Below are 24156 nucleotides of genomic sequence, written 5' to 3'. Positions count from 1 at the left end.
TAAACTACCCTTGCTCCCTGCAGACAAAGTGCATCACTGCAGCTCGTCTGTGTGCTCACACACATCAGACTCTGCGGGGGGAAATGTCAGAAATCATCTTCAGACAGAGCATGGGCAGAAGGCGTGGGTGTAGCCATGACGTGGTTTGATTCAGGAAAAAAAAGAAAGAAAAAAAATAACCAGTATAAAACATGTTTCCTTTATTGCTGAAAGAATACATCTTTGAAGTGTATGTATCACAACTAGGTTACTTGTCTTTACACCGAGGACTGACCATAGTCACAATCCAGGCAGAGCGGAAATAACAAATTCATATCAAAGCCTCTTACAAAGTCATAGGTTGATAATCCTTAACGTTGTTTACCCTGACTAGGAGGCAGCAACAAGAATCACAGCAGCACCCACACCTTTAAAATAGAAACCCTGTCCCCGTACACACCTGGTATTAACATGTGGTTTTTGTGATCCGATTCCAAGGGGACAGCTTTGAGGACTGGCTTGAACGCATTCAGATTGATTGCAATCCGATCACGGCAGACCACATTCAGAGGTGGTCTGGGCCACATGTGCCCACATCCTTTTAACAGTGGGAACCCAAATCCATCCTGGGTCATATGAGGGACCTCCTATTCAGCTGATGTTCTCTCACGTTTCAAAACGATTCGAATGTATATTTTCTCTTCTGGATGACTTTTTTTTAACCCCCGCCACAATATCAACACCAATCACCACATGATGATCGCTTCTTAAATTCCCTGAAATTGGTCAAATCTCTCTTCACAGCTGCACGAGATTCATTCAAACTCACCAGACTCTTTTCTCTACCTCTTTTTCACTCGCTCATGCCGATACACAAACACGAACACAGACGCAAACGCGCACACACACACGCACACACACACACAGTGACATCGGACACATCTGTAAACGCAGACTGGCTCAAAGCGACATTGTTTGGTCTGTTACATTACATGTTGAGCAGGGAAGTGGAGCCGATCACAAGTGGTCACTGGAGACACATTCAGGACGCACTTTAACGCTAGGTGTGAACACAAATACTTAGCGCTGGCCACTTGTGATCGGGTCTCTGAAGGACAGATGTTTATACCAGGCGTGTACAGGGCCACTAAGTGTGAGCGGTCTGTCTTTCCTCTCTTTGGCTCTGGAGCAAAACAAAATTGGAAAGATGCAGCTAATTAGAAATACTGTGGGTGGTTCATGTAGAACATAATGAAACATAAAATATTTTAATGAACTAAAATAATGCAAAATATCAATTAAGTTCCTTAGTTAACAAAAACAATATCTCATATTCACACCCCATCAATCCTCTGTTGAACAAATATACCAAGACGGGGGAAAAAACCTGCCTGTAAAAATGGCTGTCAAACCACAAGGAGGGCCGAATCGACAGCTCTGAAAATATTACAAACATGTTTTCCTAAAACAACCAAAGTGATCTAGTCAAACGGAAAAAGAAGTAAGCTGTCTGGTGCAGTGCCCGCAGGAGTGAACGCTTGCTGCACGGTCACCGAAATTCACCAACATATCCCAGGCAACAGTTTTCTTCAGTGTGTCCACAACACATCCAGAATTCTACAAAATACTCACAACATAATATCAAAACAATTTAATAGGAGCAACTGGGAAAAAAAGGGGAAAGATGGGACTAGTCAAAAACTTCCTTAACAGCCCCTCAATCCAAATAATTTTCAGGAACTGATATCTGAACGGGTGACTTATTTTAAAATCCCCCTTCATTCTCTTCACTGTCCATTCCAAAATGTTCATTTCCATTGGTTCACTGATGTGTTCCAGTGGTGAAACACATGTCATGTCTATGTCACTGACAGTACTGGGAGATCTGTGAGAGATTCGGACAGGTTGAGTGGCGTCCTGGGCTCAAATGTCATCTTCTTCGTCTTCATCCTGAGAGGAGCCGGCCTGCTGGGCGGCGCTGGCAGACGCTGCCGCCATCTGTGCCTGTTGGGCGGCCTGCTGCATCTGCAACCACTCCTGCTGGGCGAGCTCGGCCTGCTGCTGCCGCGCCTGCAGGTGCACAGTGAAACCAGACAGGAACATTAGAAGAGGGAAGTGAAATGAAGAGCTTATTAGGCATTTAGCATCTGATGTGTGATTAGAACTCCAACACAAGTGTTTTTTACTCATATTAACTTGCGAGGTTCATCCCTAACCCTTCAATTTTTTGTCTGAATAATCTCGTTAATCTGTTCAACTATCCTTGGACATCGCTACCACCTGAGCACGTATTCTCTGCTGTGGGTCTCACATTTACCAGACTCCGCACCAGACCTACCTGAATAAAAACAGTAGAGTCAAAACTGTAAATGTGGGTTGATTGTTGCGATTGCCCAGTTAATATGTACACAGTCTACTCTCATGCGCACTAGAACGACGCCGCGGGAACGCACACAACTAAGCTAAAAGTTATGCAAGCATCTGCATGCCCAAGAGGCTAAAAACAGCTGTTTTGAATTTCCTGACTGTGACAGACCGGTCTACGTGTAAATAAAAGCACACAGCAAGTAGTTATAATGAGTGTATCCTCATTTTCTACTGTTAATGATGATGTATATGCACATACAAATTAGAGGCCTTGCTGCTTATAACATTTTAATCTCATTGGTTATGGTAAATAATCAGTTTCCAGGCATCAGATTTTTTTAATGTACATCCCTAATACTGGCCTATTTTCAAAAGAGGCATGAGGAAAACTTGCCAGAAAGTGAGGCTTCTACAATAATACCGACATTAATTTTATCATCATCAAAATAAATACCATAATAACTTTAACCCGGTTTTAGGGCACAATACCTAAACATTGTTGGACGATAACCCTACCTGCAAATATGAGAGATTTAAGTCAACATACCTATACATGATTAAATGTCTATTTCCTTTCCGGTTTGTACACACAACTTATGTTTATAACAAATTTTTCATTGTATAGATTGGATACTATTGAAACATTTGTTTTTAATACTCTCATACAATAAACACACTCTTGTGGTTTTCTGTCTTAGATCTGCAGTCTACAATATAACACAGATTGCAACCAACATGCCTGTATCACAATCCAATGGTTCCTCTGGGTACTGCAAACCATCACACTGCATCAACCCATACAATTACTACCAGGCCCCACTCACCGTCGGGTGCACAGTTATACTGGGATGATTCTCATCCTCAGCACATGAACAATGGCAGATGTGTGGGTCATACCTTGGCAAACAGCTCCTGCTGTTGTCTGAGCAGCTCTTCCTCTGGGATGCCCAGGTTCTCCAGTCGGGAGCTGGCCTTCCTCCTCTTCAGAGCCACGGTCTTACACTCCTGCAGGACGTCTTTCACCTCGGTGATGTACGATGCAAAACCAAGACTCTCGAGGGCTAAGAGGTGAAAGTGACATTATTAGTGGGTTTTCAAGACTTGACTGAGAGGTGGACACACCCCCTTCCTGTAGCACTAGTGGCGCAAAGACTGGCAAACTAGGAGCAGGACTCACCATTGATGACATGCTCAGGAGATATGGTCTTCTTGTCGGACTTGTTGCATATTTCATTGGCTTCGGAGGATATGAGGTGTATGAACTCTGTGCAGCAGTTCACCACCAGCTCCCTGGCATCGTTTGCCACTCGTACGTTAGGGAGAGTTTCCTTGATCATCTTGTTGATAGCTGCTCTGGGGATTGTGAGGTCGTCGTCGTTTCCAGAGGACGAAGCCATCGTGGCATGTAACCACAAACCAAAACCCCGGAGCGGTGGGAAGCTTCAAAATACCGTATTTGTCCCTGTTGTGTTGATGGGCTTAACGTCCCCTGTGTGCGTCAAAACAAAGTCAATAACTTATCTTAGTCCAAGAGACGTTTCCCCAAAGTTAGCCTGCTGGCTATCTTGCCAACTAAGCTAATCTGCTATTTGCACTTGTTAAAACTGTTAAGGAGCATTTTCCGCTGTGCTGCCTTAACACGAAGTGTGGCAGCAAACACAATATTCGAAAAGTATGTTTAAGCACAATCAAGAAAACAAAAAACGCAAATAATTGAGAAAATGCTCGGCTAGCTAGCTACCAAGCTAGCTAGTAGCCGTGGTCCCTGTCACAAGCAAACAGCAACCCAGAAGACAAGTGAAAGAGGAGTGAGAGCATGGCTAAAGCTAAGCTAACAATGAACTGGCCCTGCCATAGCAAGCTAAACGCTTGGTGAGGCCGAGACGACAAGCAGAGAGAAGTCGGCCCAGCACCTCATGTTACTGCTCTTTACATCGAAGAAAGGAGACGAACATGTCGGAGAAGCTACGAGAAATCCATTTTTAATTTTCAATTCTGTGTAATGTTAGCTTAGGTTGCCCGGATACAGCGTCACACAAAGGGCCGGATATGACGCGTCACCAGGATGTGTCTGAAGTCGCCTAGCTCGTGTTTACCGCCCCTTAGCGTTAGCACCGAGTATTGCTATTTTCTAGTCAGATAATCTGTTTTGTTGTGGTTATTTAAAGGTACGCCATTATTTTCCAATACATAAGAAGATACGATTTTTAATGAATACATTTCCGTTTTACATTTCTACAGACGTGATGCTCACAACAAACAGCTGAATCCCAGATTAGGTCACATGTCAATTCCAAAATCTAATGTCACAACACAGTATGTCTCTAAAAGAACAGGTTGACACAATGATAAATAAAAGATGTCTGTTCAATGTTTAAAATGGCTTTAAATATATACATGAACCCCCGCAAGGTAATTCAATGACAACTGAACTATTTGAACGCTTCATTTGCTGATCTCGTTGACCTTCATTCTTTTGCTTACACCTCACATAAAGTATAATAGAGGGCTGGGATGCTTGATGGGTTGAAGGCTGTCAGTCAGTTGAATGTTGTCAGGGTGTGGTTTAAAACCTGCAGGATGAACACTCAGACACACAGAAAGAGTCATGGTAATTTATTAATTTAAATATTTAATAACTATAATTATATGTTTGAGCAGTTTATCATTTTTTTTATAGAAGCTGAAAAGTTGTTGACATGGTTCCTTTGCTCTTTGTCATTGTTCTTCTTCAGAACTCCATTTACTTTGCTGTAAGTCTGTATCATCTCTGACTGCATGTGCTGTTGTGACAGCTCAGCTTCACACTGAGGGGGAAAGAGATTTAGAAATAAGAGTCTGAGACTCTGAAACAACCTGAGGAAATATAGCAGGCTGAGTCAGAAGCTTCCTTTAAATCCTAATTCAAACTTGCAGTTATTGTACCACAATTTGATCTAATTTCTAGTTTTTAAAGTGTTGTCATGATTAAATTTCTGTCACCTGTAGTGTTTTTATACTTTGAATCTTTCATACGTGTGTTTGAATGTATTTTTACTTGTGTTTTTAATTTGTGAAGCCAGTAAGTTGGTTTTTATTCCGTTGAAAAGATTCGTTAACTTTTCTGGAAACTTTGAAGAATGTGAATCTTACAACCTGTGCTGTTGTGAGCTGAATGTGACAACCAGTGCAACTATTCACTTTGAGATGGGATGACACAAATAGAAAAAAACTCACATCCAGCTCCTCCCAGTCAGGACATGTCTGTGTCTCCTCCCTTCACAGGTGTGTACTTGTAAGAACCAGTGTACAACAAGCTGTGAACTGTGGGAGATGAGTCCCTGCAGGGAGTGAACGAGAGGGGGAGGAGCAGAGATCTGTTTCTGTTCAGAGGAAGTGAAACTGTTCTACAGTCACTGGCAGCAGCTGAAATGGCGCAGCAAGAAAATCAACTGGACAGAGAAAGATTCTGCTGTTCGATCTGTCTGGATCTACTGAAGGATCCGGTGACTACTGGCTGTGGACACAGCTACTGTAAGAGCTGTATTAACACCCACTGGGACAAAGGGGAGGAGAGAGGAAGCTACAGCTGCCCTCAGTGTAGACAGACCTTCACACCGAGGCCCGTCCTGGGGAAAAACACCATGTTAGCTGATTTAGTGGAGGAGCTGAGGAAGACTGGACTCCAAGCTGCTCCTGCTGATCTCTGCTCTGCTGGACCTGAAGATGTGGCCTGTGATGTCTGCACTGGGAGAAAACTGAAAGCTATCAAGTCTTGTTTGAATTGTTTGGCCTCTTATTGTGAAAAACACCTCCAGCCTCATCTTCAGTCAGCTGCATTTAAGAAGCACAAGCTGGTGGAGCCCTCTGAGAAGCTCCAGGAGAACATCTGCTCTCTACACGATGAGGTGATGAAGATGTTCTGCCGCACTGATCATCAGTGTATCTGTTATCTCTGCTCTGTGGAGGAACATAAAGACCACGACACAGTGTCCGCTGCATCAGAAAGGACTGAGAGGCAGAGAGGGCTCGGGCTGAGGAGACAAACAATCCAGCAGAGAGTCCAGGACACAGAGAAAGACGTGAAGCTGCTTCAACAGGAGGAGGAGGCCGTCAATTGCTCTGCTGATAAAGCAGTGGAGGACAGTGAGGAGATCTTCACTGAGCTGATCCGTCTACTGGAGAAAAGAAGCTCTGATGTGAAGCTGCAGATCAGATCCCAGCAGGAAACTGAAGTGAGTCGAGTCAGAGAGCTTCAGGAGAGACTGGAGCAGGAGATCACTGAGCTGAAGAGGACAGACCATGAACTTAAGCAGCTCTCAGACACAGAGGATCACAACCAGTTTCTACACAACTACCCCTCACTGTCACTCAGTGAATCTACACACTCATCCAGCATCAGTATCCGTCCTCTGAGGAACTTTGAGGACGTGACAGCAGCTGTTTCACAGGTCAGAGGTCGACTACAGGACATTCTGAGTGAGACAGGGACAGAGATTTTACAGATTGTGTCTCAAGCGGATGTTTTACTTCCACAACCAGAGATGAAGAACAGAGTCGACTTCTTAAAATATTCACAGAAAATCAAACTGAATCCAAACACAGCAAACAGAGATCTGTTATTATCGGAGGGAAATACAAAAGTAACACATACGAGTGAAGAACTGTATTATCCTAATCACCCAGACAGATTCACACATTGGCCTCAGGTCCTGAGTAGAGAGAGTCTGACTGGACGTTGTTACTGGGAGGTGAAGATGAGCAGAGGAGGAAGAGTTGGTGTAGCAGTCACATACAAGAATATCAGAAGAGCAGGACGCTCACGTCAATGTCAATTTGGAGTAGATGATAAATCTTGGTTGTTATATTGTGATGAAAACAGTTGTAGCTTTTTTTACAACAGCATCAACCATATAGTGTCAGATCCTGTGTCCTCCAGAGTAGGAGTGTACCTGGATCACAGTGCAGGTGTTCTGTCCTTCTACAGCGTCACTGGCACCATGACTCTCCTCCACAGAGTCCAGACCACATTCACTCAGCCTCTCTATGCTGGAGTTTTGGTTTATGATTATGGAGACACAGCTGAGTTCTTTTAACTCAAATAGACTCAGGTCATTAAAAGCAGTGATTTAGATTCTGTGTGTAAATCATTAACTTCTTTTGTCTCCATGTTTGTAAATCAAAGTTCGTCGTGGTGACGTTTCTGCTCCGCACAGAGATCAGCTGTCAATCAAACACTGACCTTACTTTATCACACATATTTAGTTCTCACTTTGTAAAGACAGAAATCTATAATTACACTGACATGAATGTGTATCAAAGAACTAATGTTGATATTGTTTTCTGAATCAATGTAGAAATCAGGTTTAGTGATGTTTAAGAACCTGTGTTGATCCTGATCCTCATCAATGAGCTGATTATTTGTTCTTTCTTTTCCACATGTGAGATGGAGGTGAAACAAACGGCTCATCTCTGTAAAGTTTGAATCCTCTCGTCCTCATTGTATTTACATATTTAGCGAATGGGCATATTGATCTGCTGCTGCATCGATTTCTGTTCTTTTTGATTTTCCTGATCTGAACTAGCAATTCCATTGGAGAGTGTCCTGATAGACCCCGTTTTAGGGTTTGTTCTGCAGCTCTCATCACATGGGTTTCTTATACATGTGTATATACATTTAAATCTCTTCTATCCTCTAGAAGCTGAAAGTTGAAATAAAGAATAAATCCTGTCTGTTCTTCTGTATTCATTCAAAGCTGATGGAGACAAAGTGAAACTCATGTGAGAGAATAACTGAGGCAGTTCTCCTCCTGAAACTCCACAAACCTAAGTGTTCATGTTCAGGGGTACCTGCATCTCTCCCAGATGAACTGAATGACTTCTATTCTTTGAGAGCAGCTCCCCGGCTGGGGAGATACGAGAGGCCCAGGAGGACCGCTGCCCCCCCCACACCATCCAGGGCAGATGTGTGGAGATCTCTTTAATCGATTAACAAACCCAAGGCACCTTGACCTGATGGAATCCCTGGCCGAGCTCTTAGGGTGTGTGCAGATCAGCTGGCAGATGTGCTCACAGACATGTTCAACCTGTCACTGCTGCAGTCTGTTGTCCCTGCATGCCTCAAGGAGACCATCATTGTCCCTGTCAGACAGCACCACATCCTCCACCCTGACTCTGCTCAGCACATCACCAGGGCGGAGCTGCCATTCATGGAGGACCTCTACACCCAGCGGTGTAGGAAGAAGCCCAACCGGATCATTAAAGACCCCTACCACCCAGCCATGAGCTGCTCTGCCTGCTGCCGTCTGTCCGACGGTACCGCAACATCCGGGCTCGCAAAGAAAAGAAACGTCTCTTCTCTTACCTTGTTATTTATGATGTAGGAGTTTTTTCTTATCTGATAAAGTATATATTCATATTCATAACCTGCGTTTGCTTCAGTTAGAGATTTATTTTGTTTCAAAGCATAAAAATCCCTGAACAGGAGAAATAAACTTGTGGATAATTGCTTTCATCATTTCAGTGCTAATGCTAACAGGTTGTGAACACGTCTTTGGAAGAGAAAACAAAAGCCTAATAATAAGTCATACAGCTAAAAACTTTAAATAAAAGAAAAGATACAGGAGACAATAAACGCAGAACTGTTTCTCTGAAAAATAACAAAGATGGTAAATCCACTCTGTGTTAGTTGCTCTTGTCATTTTCCAAGGTAAAGCTTTTTCGACTTCTCCAGCGCAGAAGTTTGAGGAAGTTCAGGCTGGCGTTGAAGACCTTGTCGTGTTCAAACACCATCTTGTAGAACGTGTCGATGGGGAGGTCGCCGTTGGGGTCAGCATATTTGAGCGTGGTCATTGGGGTGTAAAGAGTGTTCGTCTGGTGGCGAAAAGGTGGATCCTCCATCGTGATGATCTTGAAAGTGTGCTGAGTGGAAAACACACAAACGTTAACCATGGGTATAAGGAGTGTTCATTGATTTATCTCAATATTAATGACAATATGATATGAGATGAGTTGGATTCTGTTAGCAGAGGAACCGCATTACCTCTGCTACATCCTCTGCAGTCTGCCCAAAGGTCTCAAAGATTTGTTTGTAATTCTTCAAGTAGATGTTGGTGAACATGTCAGCCGTCTCTTTGTCGGCTTTGCTGAGATCAGTCTTCAAGGCCTCGTCGAAAACCTTACGCTCAAACTCTGTTATCACTGGACCTGGTTCAATCAGGCTGATGCTGAGAAGAGATACAACGCAACATAATTATATCATAGCAATAGGAAACTGTAGATTACCATGCTAAGTTAAAGAGTAATCGAAAGTTACAGAGCTGAATATTCTTAAATGGAACATTTTGTACTAACTACAGGGCCTATTTGCTCTGCACCTATTTCAAACCTTCCTGCAGAGTCTCTCCCTGTAACTTTTTGTTATTGAATGATGTTGTGTTATGACCTGCCCCACACCAGGGTGTGCTATGGTTTGTCATGGAGTATTTTCATTGGACTATTTCAGTCTAGTTGGTGAGATAATTGGTGGTTGTGGTGGGCGTGGTTGTGCAAAAGAGCTTGCAGATGCTTAGACAGGAGCAGGTTTGCAGGTATTCTCATGTCAGCTCTGGAGAATAATCGCTCTACCCCTATTGATCCTAGCTTTTTGACCACAATTTGATTCTCTCTGAGCGAGCAGTATGAAACTATAGAGCAGAAATGGACATGCTCTGCAAAAGCAGTGTATACGAATATATCTTACTTGAGGTTAAATCTCAGGGCTTGTACTGCCAAGCTCTCACAGAAGCCTTCCCCTGCAAATTTGGATGCTGCATAGATGTCATTGAATAAAATTCCTATAAACAGAGAAAGAGAGTTAAGACATTGTGTTGTCACAATAAACAAGTGCTCTCATGATGCACAGGTGGAACCGTCCTCACCCTGAATACCCATGACACTGCTGATGACCACAATGTGGCCTTTTTTCTTCCTCTTCATGTCAGGAAGGATTTCTTTCAGCAGCCGCACCAGCCCAAAAAAGTTGGTGTCCATGACTGTCTTCATCTCATCAATTGATTGACACTCAATGGGTCCAATCAGACCCATCCCAGCATTGCTTACTGTAAGAAAGAGCCAAGCATGGCAGGAAATGGTAATGTACAGTTGCCATGTATTGGATAAACAAGCATATATGCAAAAACAGTACTCATCATATGCTGCAGTTACTGAATGTATAGATTCTCTCTGGACGTACTGAGGATGTCCACCCTGCGCTCAGGCAGACTGTTCACACAGGCTTTGATGGAATCTTCGTCACATACGTCCAGCTGCTTGATCTCCAAGGTCCTGCCCAGAGTCCGACCTACGGCCTCGACCAGCGCTTCGCCCTTACTCAGGTTCCTCATAGTGGCATAGACTACGACAAACAACATTCATTAGAAGCACAATTGCTGCTGAAATCAAAGTCACCACATATACATCCGAGAGACTATTTTTAAAGTTTTAATGACACCTACCTGGGGGATTCCAGTATTTTTCACCCTGGGCCCTATGGGGGTGTGTAAATTAATGGCTATTGGAAAATGTTTGGGAATTGGTCCAGTAAAACGTGTCCACTGGCAGCTGTGACACAGCGACAGTGGCTACAAAGTAATTTTATGTAGCAACAGCAACAGTCCACGGAATGTTGCGTCTCTTTCCAAACCTTCATCCTTATACGCTGGCTCAAACATGTAGGCGCGGATATCAAAGTCAAATGAACATTGTCCACATCAATAAATTTAGCCACAATCGTTTCTCTCTCTAACTCTCATTCACATTTCCGCCTTCATCTTCCTGCAACAACTCCTGTCATGAGACTTGAGGGTGAGACTCACTCCGAGAATTTTGACACTTGGGTTTTTGCAAAGTGAACAAGGAGAGAGAGAGAACAACCAGCTGCTGCATGGTTGAGAGTGAAATTTCTCGTTGAGAATGTTGCCAGACCCTTTGCAAAGACCTACAACCACAAATCAAACATTTTATTGTTGGAAAAAAACACTTTTAGTGGGAACTTCGTGCACTGTCGCAGCTACATCACAACAATACACTGTAGCCATTGCTTTTGTGCTGCGGCTGCCGGCAGAGACAATCTACTGAATCGTTTCCAATGTTTTTTGTACGTAGTGTTCATTAACACACCTACATTTATAAACAAAGAGCAAAGGTTGAAAAACTGGAATTCATTAATGCCTCTTTAATTGCACCTATCTTTGTAAAGTTATGACATAATGCACACTTCACTAAATGTCTGTTGGTGCCACACCCATACAGTGAATGTAATAGAATATCGTTTGGATCCAGCATAAGTTTTAGAGCCCAAAAGTTCCGAACTTGGCATAGAAAAGCAAAAAATTCTCCATTGCTATGAAAATATTTGGATGAACCGACCTTTGAACACATTTGTCATACTTCTTTTTTGACATTGACATATTTATGATGGAAATGTAATGTCTCTCACCAGATGAAGAGTTTACTGTGGAGATGTTCTTATATCTACAAATGCATATACATTTGAATAATGAGTGTCCAAAAGTATGGTGCATTTAAGGCTTGTCTCCAGTTGTATTACTGCTTATGAATAGTCAAAAAAGTTTCTATATTTTTCTCGAATCTTTGATATTCATTATTATTAAACTGGTATGAAGTTTCAAGTTTCCTCCCTGTCAAAGTTTCTGTTAGACAAGAACAGTACAAAATTAATGGGATACAGAGGGCAGCTGAAAAATGTGACCCTCCCTCTATTACAGCAACAGCCTCCTCCAGTATCTCCAAATAATATAACAGTATTGAATTGGTACAACTCATTTATTAATAACTTGAAATACATTAAGGGTTGATAAAGAATATCAGATCATGTCAAATTTTTTGCTTAATGCGTAAATGGCACAATAATTTCCGTATCATCCATCATATCCACCTCATTGGCTCTGATCATACGACGCCCTTTAACGTGCAGCAGGCGCCTGACAGTCTCCTGGGTTACATGTTGAAAGCCTGAGGATATTCCTCCTTGCTGTGGCAAAGTCAAGTTGAATAAATTTCCAATTTTTCCTATTATGTCCATTTACATTCTAGTTATACAATCCATTTCAGAAATGTCAACTATGTCAAGTTTTGAAAAAAATATTTTTTAAATGTGGCAAATTTACCCATGAACCTCTTCTTCTCATCTTTTGCGATGCGTACAGCCAAAGCAAGGCCAATCCCAGAGGAGCAGCCAGTGATGAGTACAACCTTCTGGTTCATTGTGTCTTGTAGATGATTTGTATTGCAGCTCCACCAGCAGAGAATGGAGGAGGACAATAAAGAGGAAGTAGTAGGTGGAGGCTCCTGTGAAGCAAACTCCTTAATCCACAGGTCTGCAACTCAGCAGAAGCCTTGTGCACCTGGCCTGGAGATTACCATCAAGCAGGATCTCAGGATTTAGACTAATCATAACAACTTTACAGCAGAAGCACATATTCTTGTTGAAAAATTACAACATAAACATCAATTTGTGAAATAGGTGATGCTTTTATTAGAATTCAGAATTTATCTTGACAATCCAGGCTGTAAAAAGGGACATATCTTTTTTATCTAATAAAAAATATACATTCATTTTTGTCACAAAATTTGTTCCAGTGCCTCATCTATGAAATGTGTAAAGTTTCTAATTAGTATATCATTACTTTTTACTGGGTATTAAACTACAGTTTGATTCATGTATAAAATGATGAAAAGAATAATCAAAACACATCGAATTAAACGTTCCAGCAAATTTAATTCTATGTGTTTTCCATTCTGTAAACTGGCAGTCGTAAGCGTTTGTTTGTCTCTGTCCTGTTTCATAATATTAATATTTTTTTAGGCTTTGTTATATTATTTAAATAACAGCGTTTGCCCTTTCATTTGTGTGTCAAATTTTTTATTCTCCATGTACCTCTACTCTCTACCTATTCCAAGCCCTACAGGCAGGATTTGATCTTTATAGATTTGAGTCTTTCTGCTAATCCTTTTTGAGACTCTTTTGAATGCTTTGCAACATATCTTGGTCCCACAACTTTGTGTCCCAGGCATGGAACCAGCCTTTGAAGGATAGAGGCTCCTCACCCTGCTTAATGGTGGTCATGGGGATACCTTGACGGCCGGAGGGGTCAGAACTCAGATATCCTTCGGCTGAAAAGGAAACACAAGGAATTATTTTTTGAAATACAACACTTCTTTAATATCTTCTCATCTCTGATAACTGTTAACTGTTTAAATTACCGATTTTGAGCGATTCACTTTTCTCTGTCTCATTGGCATCCTTCCCGACCCAGATGAAGATCTGATGGGAGCATAACCCAACAGCGTTAATTGATGAGTCAGCAAGAAAACAGAGATCTACAAGAGCTGAGATTGAGATTGTTTCATGGAAAGTGAAATGTAACACCGTACCTGGTCCCAACAGTCCAGAATCATGACATCATCAGGAGCCAGATCCAGCTGTGTGAACCCACTTGGCACCTCCTCTGCCTAAAAGTTGAGCAGTACATGTTTACAATGTGGGTGTATGAAGTAAAAAGTTGTTTTTAAAAAGTTAAATAAAAATTAGGGAAAAAAATTAAATACTCACAATGATCCTGCCAGTCTTGTTAGAACAACCAAACAATCGTGGAGCCCTGAGTGGGTTCTGCAGGGTCTTGGAGCTCTGGTACTCCTTCTTCCCACCCAGTGCAGCCCAGAAATCGTCTGGCAACAAGGAGAATAGCAGTTTTAAAAAGATCTGTTGAACCCAGTTATCCTGCACAGATCAGAGCTCTAACTTCAGGCCTCACCTGGCTCTTCAGTCTCCTCCACCTGGGTGACGGTTCCCTCGAGCAGGCTGGCGACATACTTGGCTGCCTCCATCTCTTCTGAGGTTCCGCCCTTCCCCACCCACAGCATCACAGAGTCGGATTCCTTCAGCACAAACACGTCATTGGTGTTCAGGGAAGAGGCGACGGGCTCCACCTGGGTCAGCAGGACGCAAAGAGAGGGAGAAATTACAGGATATAGTTTATGACTAGATGACTAGTTTATGCATGTTTCAATGTAATGAACAGCACTGACCTCAACGGCCCGTGTGGCTTTGGTGGAGCTCAGGCGGATATGGAAGAGCCGTGTGCTGGCAGGCTTGCTCTGACCACCCTTACGCGACGTCCCTCCGAGGTGGATGACCAAAGGCTTATTTTTAAACAGGCTCACAAGATGAGGTGGTTCTCGGCCCTGAGTGACACGAACCTGCAGAGATACAGCAATAGCTCAACCTTCATGTTTGATGAAGACAGGGGTGATAGCATTTATGCTAATAGGAGGAGTCAGCCTTTAAAGTAATAATTTCACATTTTGGGGAATGCTGTTTCACTTGCTTGCATAGTTCGGACAAGAATATTAATATCTATAATAATAAAACTTCAATTCAGGGGCCACAACCTTTGGAGGCTGCATTTGAAAACCAATTGCCAATTGTGGGCCTCTTCAAATGTGGCTGACAGCCCTGAGCAGTGAAGGCTCCAACAAGTGGATCCTTCTCAGGATTCACTGCACTTCCGTGACGAAAGTTTTTTTCAAAGAGATAACGATGTCGGCAAGTGACGAGACAAAAATGTCCCAAAACCTAAATGTGAGTATCAGGCTTTAACTCAATGAACAGCCAACAATATATATGTTTAATAAAGCTAAAAGCACTAAAGCGGTTTTGTCTTGTCCAACTGCAGCTCTTTTGCAAAGTGACAGCAATAAGGATGAAACAAGCCGTTGATACAAATTCTTCCGTAGACCAGACTCAGTCTCATTTTGGTTCGGCTTTCATGGACCCGGTAGTTTTTATTTTAAAGTAAATTTCTTACCTGTGTAGCTACTCCGCTCATGGAGTCGTCCAGTGTGACAGTGAGAAAGGCTGAAGCACCCAGTTCATCATGAGTGCACTTCCGTCCTTGCCTAAAGACAGCAAACCGAAATTTATCCCACACCAAGTAATAATGGCAATATTCATTATTAAGTCTGAAAAGCAACTGTGGTTTCATATACATAATATGATTTCCTGCAATTTTGCAATGGGATTGAGTACTTCCACACTAGTCCAATTTGCTCTCTTTGGCATATAATATCTAATGGACCAAGCAGGTTTTTGAGATGTATGTTTCTACTGCACTGTCATGTAAAACCCTTGTAAACGCTTTCTCAAAAAAGTTTGCACTACCAGATATGTCTAATATACTGTGTCCTACTATTATTATTTGACTTCTCACATGGTGCATATTCTAATACTATATACTATATACTATAAGGGGGCCGGTTGGGCATTAGCCTGCTTTGGGTCTTCCTAACAGAAAAGTAGACCCATGCTGACAAGAGTTGCACCCACCAGGTGTAGATGATATGCTTCTTACGGCCGTCATCAGTGTAGGAGTACAGCACCAGGTAGCAGTCACCTCCAAAGAACTGTCCATACGTGGATGGGTCCACGGGTATTTTTTGATCTTTTTCCACACGCCAAATCTACAGACACACATCTACATGTTGATATTTGAAGAAATTACTAATCAGCGTGACTGTAGTTGGACTGGTGACCAAACCTTGACATCCCCGGAACCATCGTCCACCATGTTGTGAACGGCAGCCATAACCATGTTGGAGTGGAGTGTGGTGGAATCGAAGGGAATCTGTTCCACCTTGGCGATTTTGCCAATGATGTAGGCCTCACTTGGTCCTGTAGTCTCATACTTGTCCAGCCAATTAAAGAAGAACTGCTTAAACATGGCTGTCTCGGCTCCAGCTGGCAATACCCGGACCTGTACATGTCAGAAAGAAACAGAAGTGCTAGAATATTCATAAACAGCAAAAGATGACAGAAAGGATGATGTTCTGGTAGTAGGTCATAACCACATGATCACCTTAGTATATTGGGGGTAATTCTTGTCTTTGATGAACTTGTTTGCAGCTTCCAGTGCTCCCTTGCGTTCTTCTGGGTTCGCCTCCTTTCCTGCAGTGTTGGGGTATGGTACATCATTTAGAGACTTCAGACGGATACGCATTTATACACAAAACTGATTGTAACCAGAGAACACAGGCTTGCAGAAATGAAAAGATGTCTAGATCAGGTACCTTTCCAGACATAGATCGTTTTGTCTCCTGCATTGTCTAAGATGTAGCAGTCACTGTTGGAGAGCATGTCTTGTTGGAAAGGGTTTTTATCAGCCACATTAGTTGTCTTCATGGAGCCAGTAACATCAGAAATCTAGCAAGAAGAGAGACGATTACAACATCTACATTTATCATATTAATCTTTTACATACTGTTCAGTTTATTCACTGATATTTTATGTTTACCAAATAGAGAGATGCCTGGTTCTTGTTCTTCGTATCAGCAGATTTATCGTCTGAGGTTGCTGGTGGGAGGTCGGGTTTTGGTCCCAGTATCTATACATAAACACACACAAACAGACTGAAACATTACATCCTTTCTAGCAGCCAAATGACTCAGATCAAGGGCACAAATATCCCTAGTAGAGAGAGAGAGAGAGAGAGAGAGAGAGAGAGAGAGAGAGAGAGAGAGAGAGAGAGAGAGAGAGAGAGAGAGAGAGAGAGAGAGAATAGACAGACCGAAAGAAATAGACAGACCGAAAGAAAGAAAGAAAGAAAGAAAGAAAGAAAAATAAAAACTCACTTCAATGACTTCTTCTGGCTCACTGCCTTCCTCAACGTAGACAATATCAGGGCTTCCACCTCGCTCATTGTCACGTATCTCAATGGCCACCCCAGTGGCTTTCAGGCACTCAAAGCGATTGCAGTCACTACCAGCCCAGTGGTAAATCGTCTAGCATTTTGCATTGAGGAGCAGAGGAAGACAAGATTAGCTATGATGAAACACTGTCCAGCATTTTGTTAGTATCCAGTTCCAATTCTTGATCACCTCTCCCAAGTCAATGATGAAGCAGTCTCCTTTGTTGAAGCTGTCCCAGGACATATCCACCTCATTGGCTCTGATCATACGACGCCCTTTAACGTGCAGCAGGCGCCTGACAGTCTCCTGGGTTACATGTTGAAAGCCTGAGGATATTCCTCCTTGCTGTGGCAAAGTCAAGTTGAATAAAGCATTAGAGCGATCAAACTACATGTATGGTATGTAGATTTCAAATACATGAGTATTCATAGTTGTAAAGATGAATATTAATAAATTAGTTTGGACATTGAGATCATTTCTTTTTTGCTTTCTACACCAAACTCAGCTGAAGGCTCTTACAGTCAGGTTAGCTGTTTCCTCTCTTTAGACTAATCTGAGATAACAGTTGACAACTAAAAACAGTTCCCCAAAAAGCGATGTGCATAGTTCAACTTCCCATATAGACATACCTACCATTGTATTGGTTTTATTTGGAAGCTCAAGACTTGCTTTTGATGTTTACGTACAAAGAAATGTAATCATCTCTTGTATTTCCCAAAATAGAAAATATAATGTTTTAGATGATAAGTTGTACAGACACAACAAAACACATGCATGTATCATGTTTTACCTTGTATTTGATACCAGACTTGAAGTAGCCCATAAACTCGTTAGACTCATTGTCTTGAAACTCAGTGAACTGCACCGCACTTCCTCCAAGGTGACCATCCAGCTGGATCATGAAGATGGCAGCAGCCCCTTTCTCATCATGAGATGCTTTGCTGCCTGGTTTAACAGATTAGGATTATAAAATAAGTATAGAAAGACAAATGGGGGAATTAGTTATTTTTACAATCCAGAGACTGATTTGAGGTGTAAGTGAAGAATCTAAATCCAATACCAATCCATGAGTGAATGTTGTAGGAAGGAGCAGAGGTGGTGTGGAGCAAAATGTAAGAGTCTCCGGTGAAGAACTCCCCATAGAGTTCAGAAGGCACAGGTTTCAGGCTCATTTTCTCCATCCGCCACACCTGCAGGCCGGGCTTCTTGCCCGCACTCTCAAATTCTTCGTGCTGCGCCATAGTGCTCAGGACCTGACCGGAGACACATTGTTAGGAGCATGCACTCATCAGGTCGCAGCAAAGACAACAACTGGAAGTAAACTGGTAACTTCATTATTATTTTTCAAATTAACTTTTATTTGCCCAGGAAGGTCCAACTGAGATGAAGAATCTGCTTTTGCAATAGAGACCTTGCCAAGACAGGCAGCCGCACAGATTAAAACACATAATTACAGACAAAAGAAAAACAACAGAAAACCAGCTAATAGGACCGAAAAAACCCGCTGAGATTACATACCAAGATTCCAAGATTCCAGCTAAACAACCAGATAAGTTAAAAACAATGACATTTTAAAGAATCTGCCTCCAGATCTTTCATTCTGGTTTTAAAGGCATTCCATGAGATTAATTCGCTGAGCTTTAGGGCTTCTGCCTATATACCTGAGAGTACAACTCACAGTGATGGGTCAAAGCTTTACAATTTCTGATGAATCGCAGAGACGCATGGTAGTGTGTGTTAAGCATATACAGAGGTTTTACATTAACAGCACAATCTATTTCGGGAGTAAAAACCCAGTTATGACCACAGCTTTTTCATAAAATGTTGCACATCTAGAGTGATCATGGAGGGTAACTTGTGGTCTATACCTAGAAGCATAAGTTTTGTGTTGACTGCATTAAGAACTAGTTTCAGTGCAAGAACGGATTTTGGAAAACACTAAAAGCTGTTTGCAAGTATTTAATGGTCAGTTGCAAGACTTGCCGCACTGTTGTATATACTAGTGTCATCATAATAAAAACCTCTGCATCCAGCTTTCCCTTTTTTTTGTGATCATAAAGATATCATATTTAGGTTGTGGACAGTTGAATTAACAATTAATCAATTGATTGTTGCAGCTCATGTTTCGTACTTATTGTAATTCTGCCTTTGAGACTCTTGAATTAAACTGCTCTTATCATATCAGATGTAGAGTGTGACAAGCCGTGCAAACATATTGATCCCCAAGTTTTTTTCCTCAAATTAAATATTCTTCATGGTAGGAAACTCAAGCATTTGTCAATGTGGGTTTGTTCCATTTGTGTTTCAGGTTACACCCTGCATTTATTCTTCTTTATGTGCTGCAGAGCCTGTAATACAAGTAATGCCATGAGATTGTGTGTTGATGTAAAGAGGTCGAAAAACACCTGATGCACCAGGGAGTGTCCTCCTAAATTAATACTCGACCAGCAAGTTGGCGAGCCAAGCACTGGTGAGGAGGTTTCGTGAGCCACACCCTACAGGCAAAGACAATGCATCACTCACATTACATATCACGCCCCAGAGGGGACGGTTCTTATACCGTCTTTTGCTTCTGCATTTGTTTGTGTCATTCTATAATATACTACCTTTTACAAATGCATTTTTTAATTCATGCATAAAGCAGTGATGAGTTTGCTCACATTCATGCAGAATCAAGGAAAGAAACTTGATGCTGTAATTTCATGAGTAAGTACTTTCTCAAATGCTCAAAGAAAAATTGGTATCTTATTTCTTAAATGCTACTTAAGAGGGTTTTTTTTATGTATTCTTAGTTTTGCAGACACAAGCAATATGAAAAAAATAAAACTTTTCCCATTACCTTGGTGAGGACAGAAGACAGTTGGTGGATGTGAGGGAGCTGATACTGCTGCACTGCTGCTCTTCCAGGTATCCGCCCAGGTTGTCTCCACCCAGGACTCATTTATATACTGGCGCAACATCCGCGTTCTGACTGAGAGGCGTGTTCAGCCAAGTCCCAAAGCACAACACCCTTCACAGCAGAGACACCATCCCTGCACGATGTGATATTATAAAACAAGACTGGATTTGAAATGAAACCTCATGTGACTCTTCTGCACAAAAGGGAAAAAAACGGTTTGAAATGTTACATAATGAAAACTGGGACCTGTGCCAGACAGTGGTTTGATTTCCACTATATGGTACATGTAGGACATATACAGCTATAGTTATTTAATCATATACTCTCCTGCACATTTCGTACTACATTTCAGAGAGAAACATATAGTGTAACACGCTGTCTCCACCAGCCTCTTCAATACATCACTGACAGCTATTAGGTAATGAAGTAGCATTCACAGGTGTCATGTGTCCTGCCACACTGGTGATTTCATGTTCATACCTTGAGGAGGGTTTGATGATAAAACACCTCTGTTTATACTATAACTTTGAATGCAGGATTGTATTGGAATTAAGGCTGTTAACGTAAACGCTTGCGATTAATCTGGAAACCTTAACGCGTTGGGGTTTTTTTTGCGCAAATAAATCATATCACCAAGTCTGACCACAATTTCCTGCCGTAGTCCTCCAGCGCGGATGTTTACATGCCTGTGGGTGAAGAAGTAGTGATGAGTGAGGAGACGGACCCGGTGTGCTTAACGGCAAGTTTAGATTTAAAAAGCTTCGGAATGGGAGTTTAGATGAAACCAAAGTTGCGTGTTCATACTGCAGTAATGAAGTGTATTTCCCCCGCAGTACAACGAGTCTGAAGCAGCATGTTCGCTTAAGACGAGATCAAGCCGTGCTCGTCCAGCTACACTGGCGGAGTGCAGCAGGAACCAAACAAAACGACAACAACTGAGCTAACGAATGCTATCGCTAAATGGGTCGCAATAGACTGCGGAGGTGAAGACAGGGGGCTTCGAGACATTATCCAGATCGCCTCAGGGGACTCATCTTACAAAACGCCTTAGAAGGGAACCAGTGTCACAAGAATCTATGAACTCTTTGGAACAGTCTATGGAAGACACCATGGCATTCATTTTCTTTTAAAACCTTAAGCCTACTCAATGTAAAATTCATGTGGATAAAATATATATATGCCATTTTACAAATTATTTACAGGAAAGCAGTTCTTTTTGTACTTGATGTGGTCGTCTGCTCATTAGGTTTGCATTTTATGGGTGTTGCTCAGTGAATATAGATGTTCGAATAGGCTGAGATGTAAAATAAAGTTTAAAAAAAACCTGCCCAGTTTGTTATACATTTCTTTATTCAAACACCGTACTTGTTAATAGTAGTATTTTAATTGTATGATTAATCATGATTAATCACAGCCTATTGACGTGATTAACTTCATTCATTGTTTTTAATTGATTAACAGCACTGGAATACTTACTAGATTTTTAAGCAAGTAAAAAAAAATCCAAATTCTTCTTCAACAACTGCAAAAGTACATCCTGATCTTACCAGTCTCTGCCTGCAGCTATGATGCATGAAAGATTAATCCTGATAGCACGTGGGCTTATTCATGATTTGCATAAAATAAAAATCTTATCCGCCTTGGGCCCTTTTCATCCTGAAAAAAAATCATATGCTTACTCTGATGTGGCCTTTTCTGTAAATTATACATTGTATTAAACATCAGCGCCTTCACATTCATCCAAGTATCTCTGTTAAACACTGTTGGCCAGCATGTGTCAACCTTAAAAGATGTTTTATGATTATCACATTAGTAAATTGGATAGCAACTAATGTAAATTAGCTTTCCAAGGTCGTGCAGTGGATCTAGTGGCAAGAACAGCTGGTCATCTCTTGGGAATCATTGGACTGTGTCTACTTGGAAAACACCCATCCCTCCGGCTGCATTATTGATTAGGCAGTTCCATTGTTGTCCTTTAGTGTGCATTTTGGCCGGGGTGTAAGTGTCTGGCACTGGCCTGTCAGCAGTCGCCTGTGTCAGCCTGACAAAGAGCGAGGGCAGAAATCCTTCCTCTGAGCTGCCGCTGTCATCTCAGGTTAGGGCTGGGTTCATCACTCCTTCTGTTGGGGCTATGTCAGCACATTCTGTCTGGTTGTGTAACAGACGCACAGTCCCTGTCCGGGAAACATCGCCGTGCCGCCACAAGTTAAGACACACAGACAAGTGCACACACATGCCCACAATCCTAACACAGCAGCTGAACACAAAGGGTGCCAACCTACTTGTTCCAACTTGCGTAGGACTAGAACCTGCCTGAAGTTCATATTTCTTAACTGGGAGGGATGGCAGTATTTAGCTGATAGCATATGGCAGAATCACAAGTCTGATACTGTTTCACTCTGTCTGAACAAGGGATAGCCTACTTCAGTGAATGAGTAAAAATTGCAGAGATGCATTTCGGTTTTAATTTCCTGCTTCAGGGTGATTGTGTGTTCCCTGTCACTACCCCAACGCCATGGAGCTCTTCACCACTTAGAATTGAGTGCTTCCCTTCTAGCGATATATTTTAGACTAGACTGAAGACTCTCATGTTCTCCATTTTTATTTTCATATTATTTTATTTGATGTAATTTTGTTATTATCTTGTATTTCAGAATGTGTCTTCTTTTATTGTGCAGCACTTCAGTCAACTGTGGTTGTTATTATAGGTGCTATGTAAATAAACTTGATTTGCATATGGTTCTGCATATTATAAATTGCTGTCAACATCTGAATCCACTGCATTACACCTGATCCTGTCGGGTTTCCCTGCTTCAATTTGTCCATCAAAATGTTGATGACAAAACATTTGAGGAAACATTTATGTAAAATGCCATAGTTCACATTTTACTGTTCACCGCAGTCAGTGACAAATTAAGTCCAAAAAGCTTCTTTGTCACCTTCATATGGAAATAATTGCTGTTAGTCTTTTGTGATTCTGACAAACATTTCACTGTTTAGCTTTAGACTCTTGCTGACAGCAGCATTTTGTAAAGACCTCTGCACACAGACGTGCCAAAACTCACCTTTGTGTCAAAACCTCTTTCAACAAAAATAATGTTCCCTGGCAACAAGTTGTGAAGTAACCCCTTGTTCTGTGTTTTGTTTGTCATTTGTACAGCCACTCCAACCTTGCCACTTTACAGAAGCACACAGGTAATGAGTTCTAGTCAGGCAAGCTGTGAACAGACGACAATGATCCAGAAATATGTTAAAAAACAAGTTCTACAGCCTGGTTAGCTTTAGTACATGAACAAACTGTGCAAACCTGGAGACTTTGGCTTGGTGTTACACAAGTATTTAGATTTGTTAACAGCGCTCAAGGCAGCACCACAACATTTGTTTATTTCCCTGAGTGTGTGAGAGCTTACTCTGACTCGCTCAAGGAGAGGAGAGGAGAGATGCGACCAATGGATGTGACTTGATATACGGAAATGCTCAAACCCAGGCCTTTGTCCAACCAGCAATTCAGAAATGGAGAACTGGCAGATTGACACAGAATAAAGATGACCAGTTGGGATGGCAGTGCAGAAATTTGTCCACATAAGATTTACACCCACCCAATATTGAATGAACTCCTATCGACTGGGGTCAACACATCAGAATACAATATGGTCCTAATCCCTTGTGTCAATGGCTGTCACAGCTCCAGAGAGGAAGTACATTTATCACATTGAAACTTATCAACCCTGACATCTGTTTCCAAAGCCAACATCCCCTTTGCTCTGAATAGATCTTACTGTGGGCAGTTTTCCGTGGAACTACATTTTATACAAGAATTGCTTAAGAGAACGACAGCGTGTTCTGTGGATTAGTCAGAGCAGCGGGGACACTGGAAAGATTTATAGCCGCTGGTTTGTGTAAATATAGTTTGTCAGTACTGTGAGCGCCACAAATAAAATTCCAATAACCTCCATGGTACTGAGAAAGTAGCTGATCTCTCAGTGGCCTAACAGGCGATGAAGTGAGTTTCTTTCTTCTCAAATCAACTGTTAAAATATTAACCTTAACTATAAAGAACTATCTGTTTATTTTAACATCTTTTTAAATATTAAAAAAATACAATAATTTTAAAAAGTCTGTGATAACATTTGTTACTATGATAGCAAACTATGCTACAATTTTTGGTTTGAGTGAATATAAAAAAG

General features: G+C 41.7%; 4 protein-coding genes across 5 annotated transcripts; 1 reads left to right on the top strand and 3 right to left on the bottom strand.

The window, feature by feature from the left end:
* Positions 1 to 178: 178 nt before the first annotated feature.
* dr1 (down-regulator of transcription 1) lies at positions 179 to 5581 on the bottom strand. Of its 2 annotated transcripts, none has more exons than XM_061077629.1 (4): positions 5563 to 5581; positions 3524 to 3835; positions 3244 to 3407; positions 179 to 2049 (listed from the first exon to the last, which is right to left on the bottom strand). In XM_061077629.1, the coding sequence occupies exons 2-4, from the start codon at positions 3741 to 3743 to the stop codon at positions 1903 to 1905; spliced, it is 531 nt and encodes a 176-aa protein (XP_060933612.1). In that variant the 5' UTR covers positions 3744 to 3835; positions 5563 to 5581; the 3' UTR covers positions 179 to 1902. The 2 variants fall into 2 exon arrangements, with proteins under 2 accessions (XP_060933612.1, XP_060933611.1); XM_061077628.1 differs by lacking the exon at positions 5563 to 5581 and adding an exon at positions 4260 to 4375.
* A 126-nt stretch (positions 5582 to 5707) lies between these two features.
* Positions 5708 to 8056, top strand: LOC133010796 (tripartite motif-containing protein 16-like). Its single transcript, XM_061078435.1, has one exon. The coding sequence runs from the start codon at positions 5757 to 5759 to the stop codon at positions 7419 to 7421; it is 1665 nt and encodes a 554-aa protein (XP_060934418.1). The 5' UTR covers positions 5708 to 5756; the 3' UTR covers positions 7422 to 8056.
* Positions 8057 to 9009: 953 nt separating this feature from the next.
* zgc:109982 (uncharacterized protein LOC553564 homolog) lies at positions 9010 to 12591 on the bottom strand. The gene is made up of 6 exons (XM_061078436.1): positions 12495 to 12591; positions 10559 to 10720; positions 10245 to 10424; positions 10067 to 10160; positions 9368 to 9551; positions 9010 to 9246 (listed from the first exon to the last, which is right to left on the bottom strand). The coding sequence occupies exons 1-6, from the start codon at positions 12589 to 12591 to the stop codon at positions 9010 to 9012; spliced, it is 954 nt and encodes a 317-aa protein (XP_060934419.1).
* A 739-nt stretch (positions 12592 to 13330) lies between these two features.
* On the bottom strand, positions 13331 to 18311 carry scinla (scinderin like a). The gene is made up of 16 exons (XM_061078924.1): positions 18131 to 18311; positions 17861 to 18015; positions 17260 to 17415; positions 17014 to 17163; positions 16677 to 16766; positions 16453 to 16585; positions 16242 to 16330; positions 15924 to 16139; positions 15713 to 15846; positions 15195 to 15285; positions 14416 to 14586; positions 14142 to 14316; positions 13940 to 14055; positions 13762 to 13839; positions 13591 to 13651; positions 13331 to 13500 (listed from the first exon to the last, which is right to left on the bottom strand). The coding sequence occupies exons 1-16, from the start codon at positions 18309 to 18311 to the stop codon at positions 13331 to 13333; spliced, it is 2166 nt and encodes a 721-aa protein (XP_060934907.1).
* Positions 18312 to 24156: the final 5845 nt, after the last annotated feature.

Source organism: Limanda limanda, chromosome 9, assembly GCF_963576545.1.
Source record: "Limanda limanda chromosome 9, fLimLim1.1, whole genome shotgun sequence".
Classification (NCBI taxonomy): domain Eukaryota; kingdom Metazoa; phylum Chordata; class Actinopteri; order Pleuronectiformes; family Pleuronectidae; genus Limanda; species Limanda limanda.
This window is presented reverse-complemented; position numbering and strand designations above follow the sequence as displayed.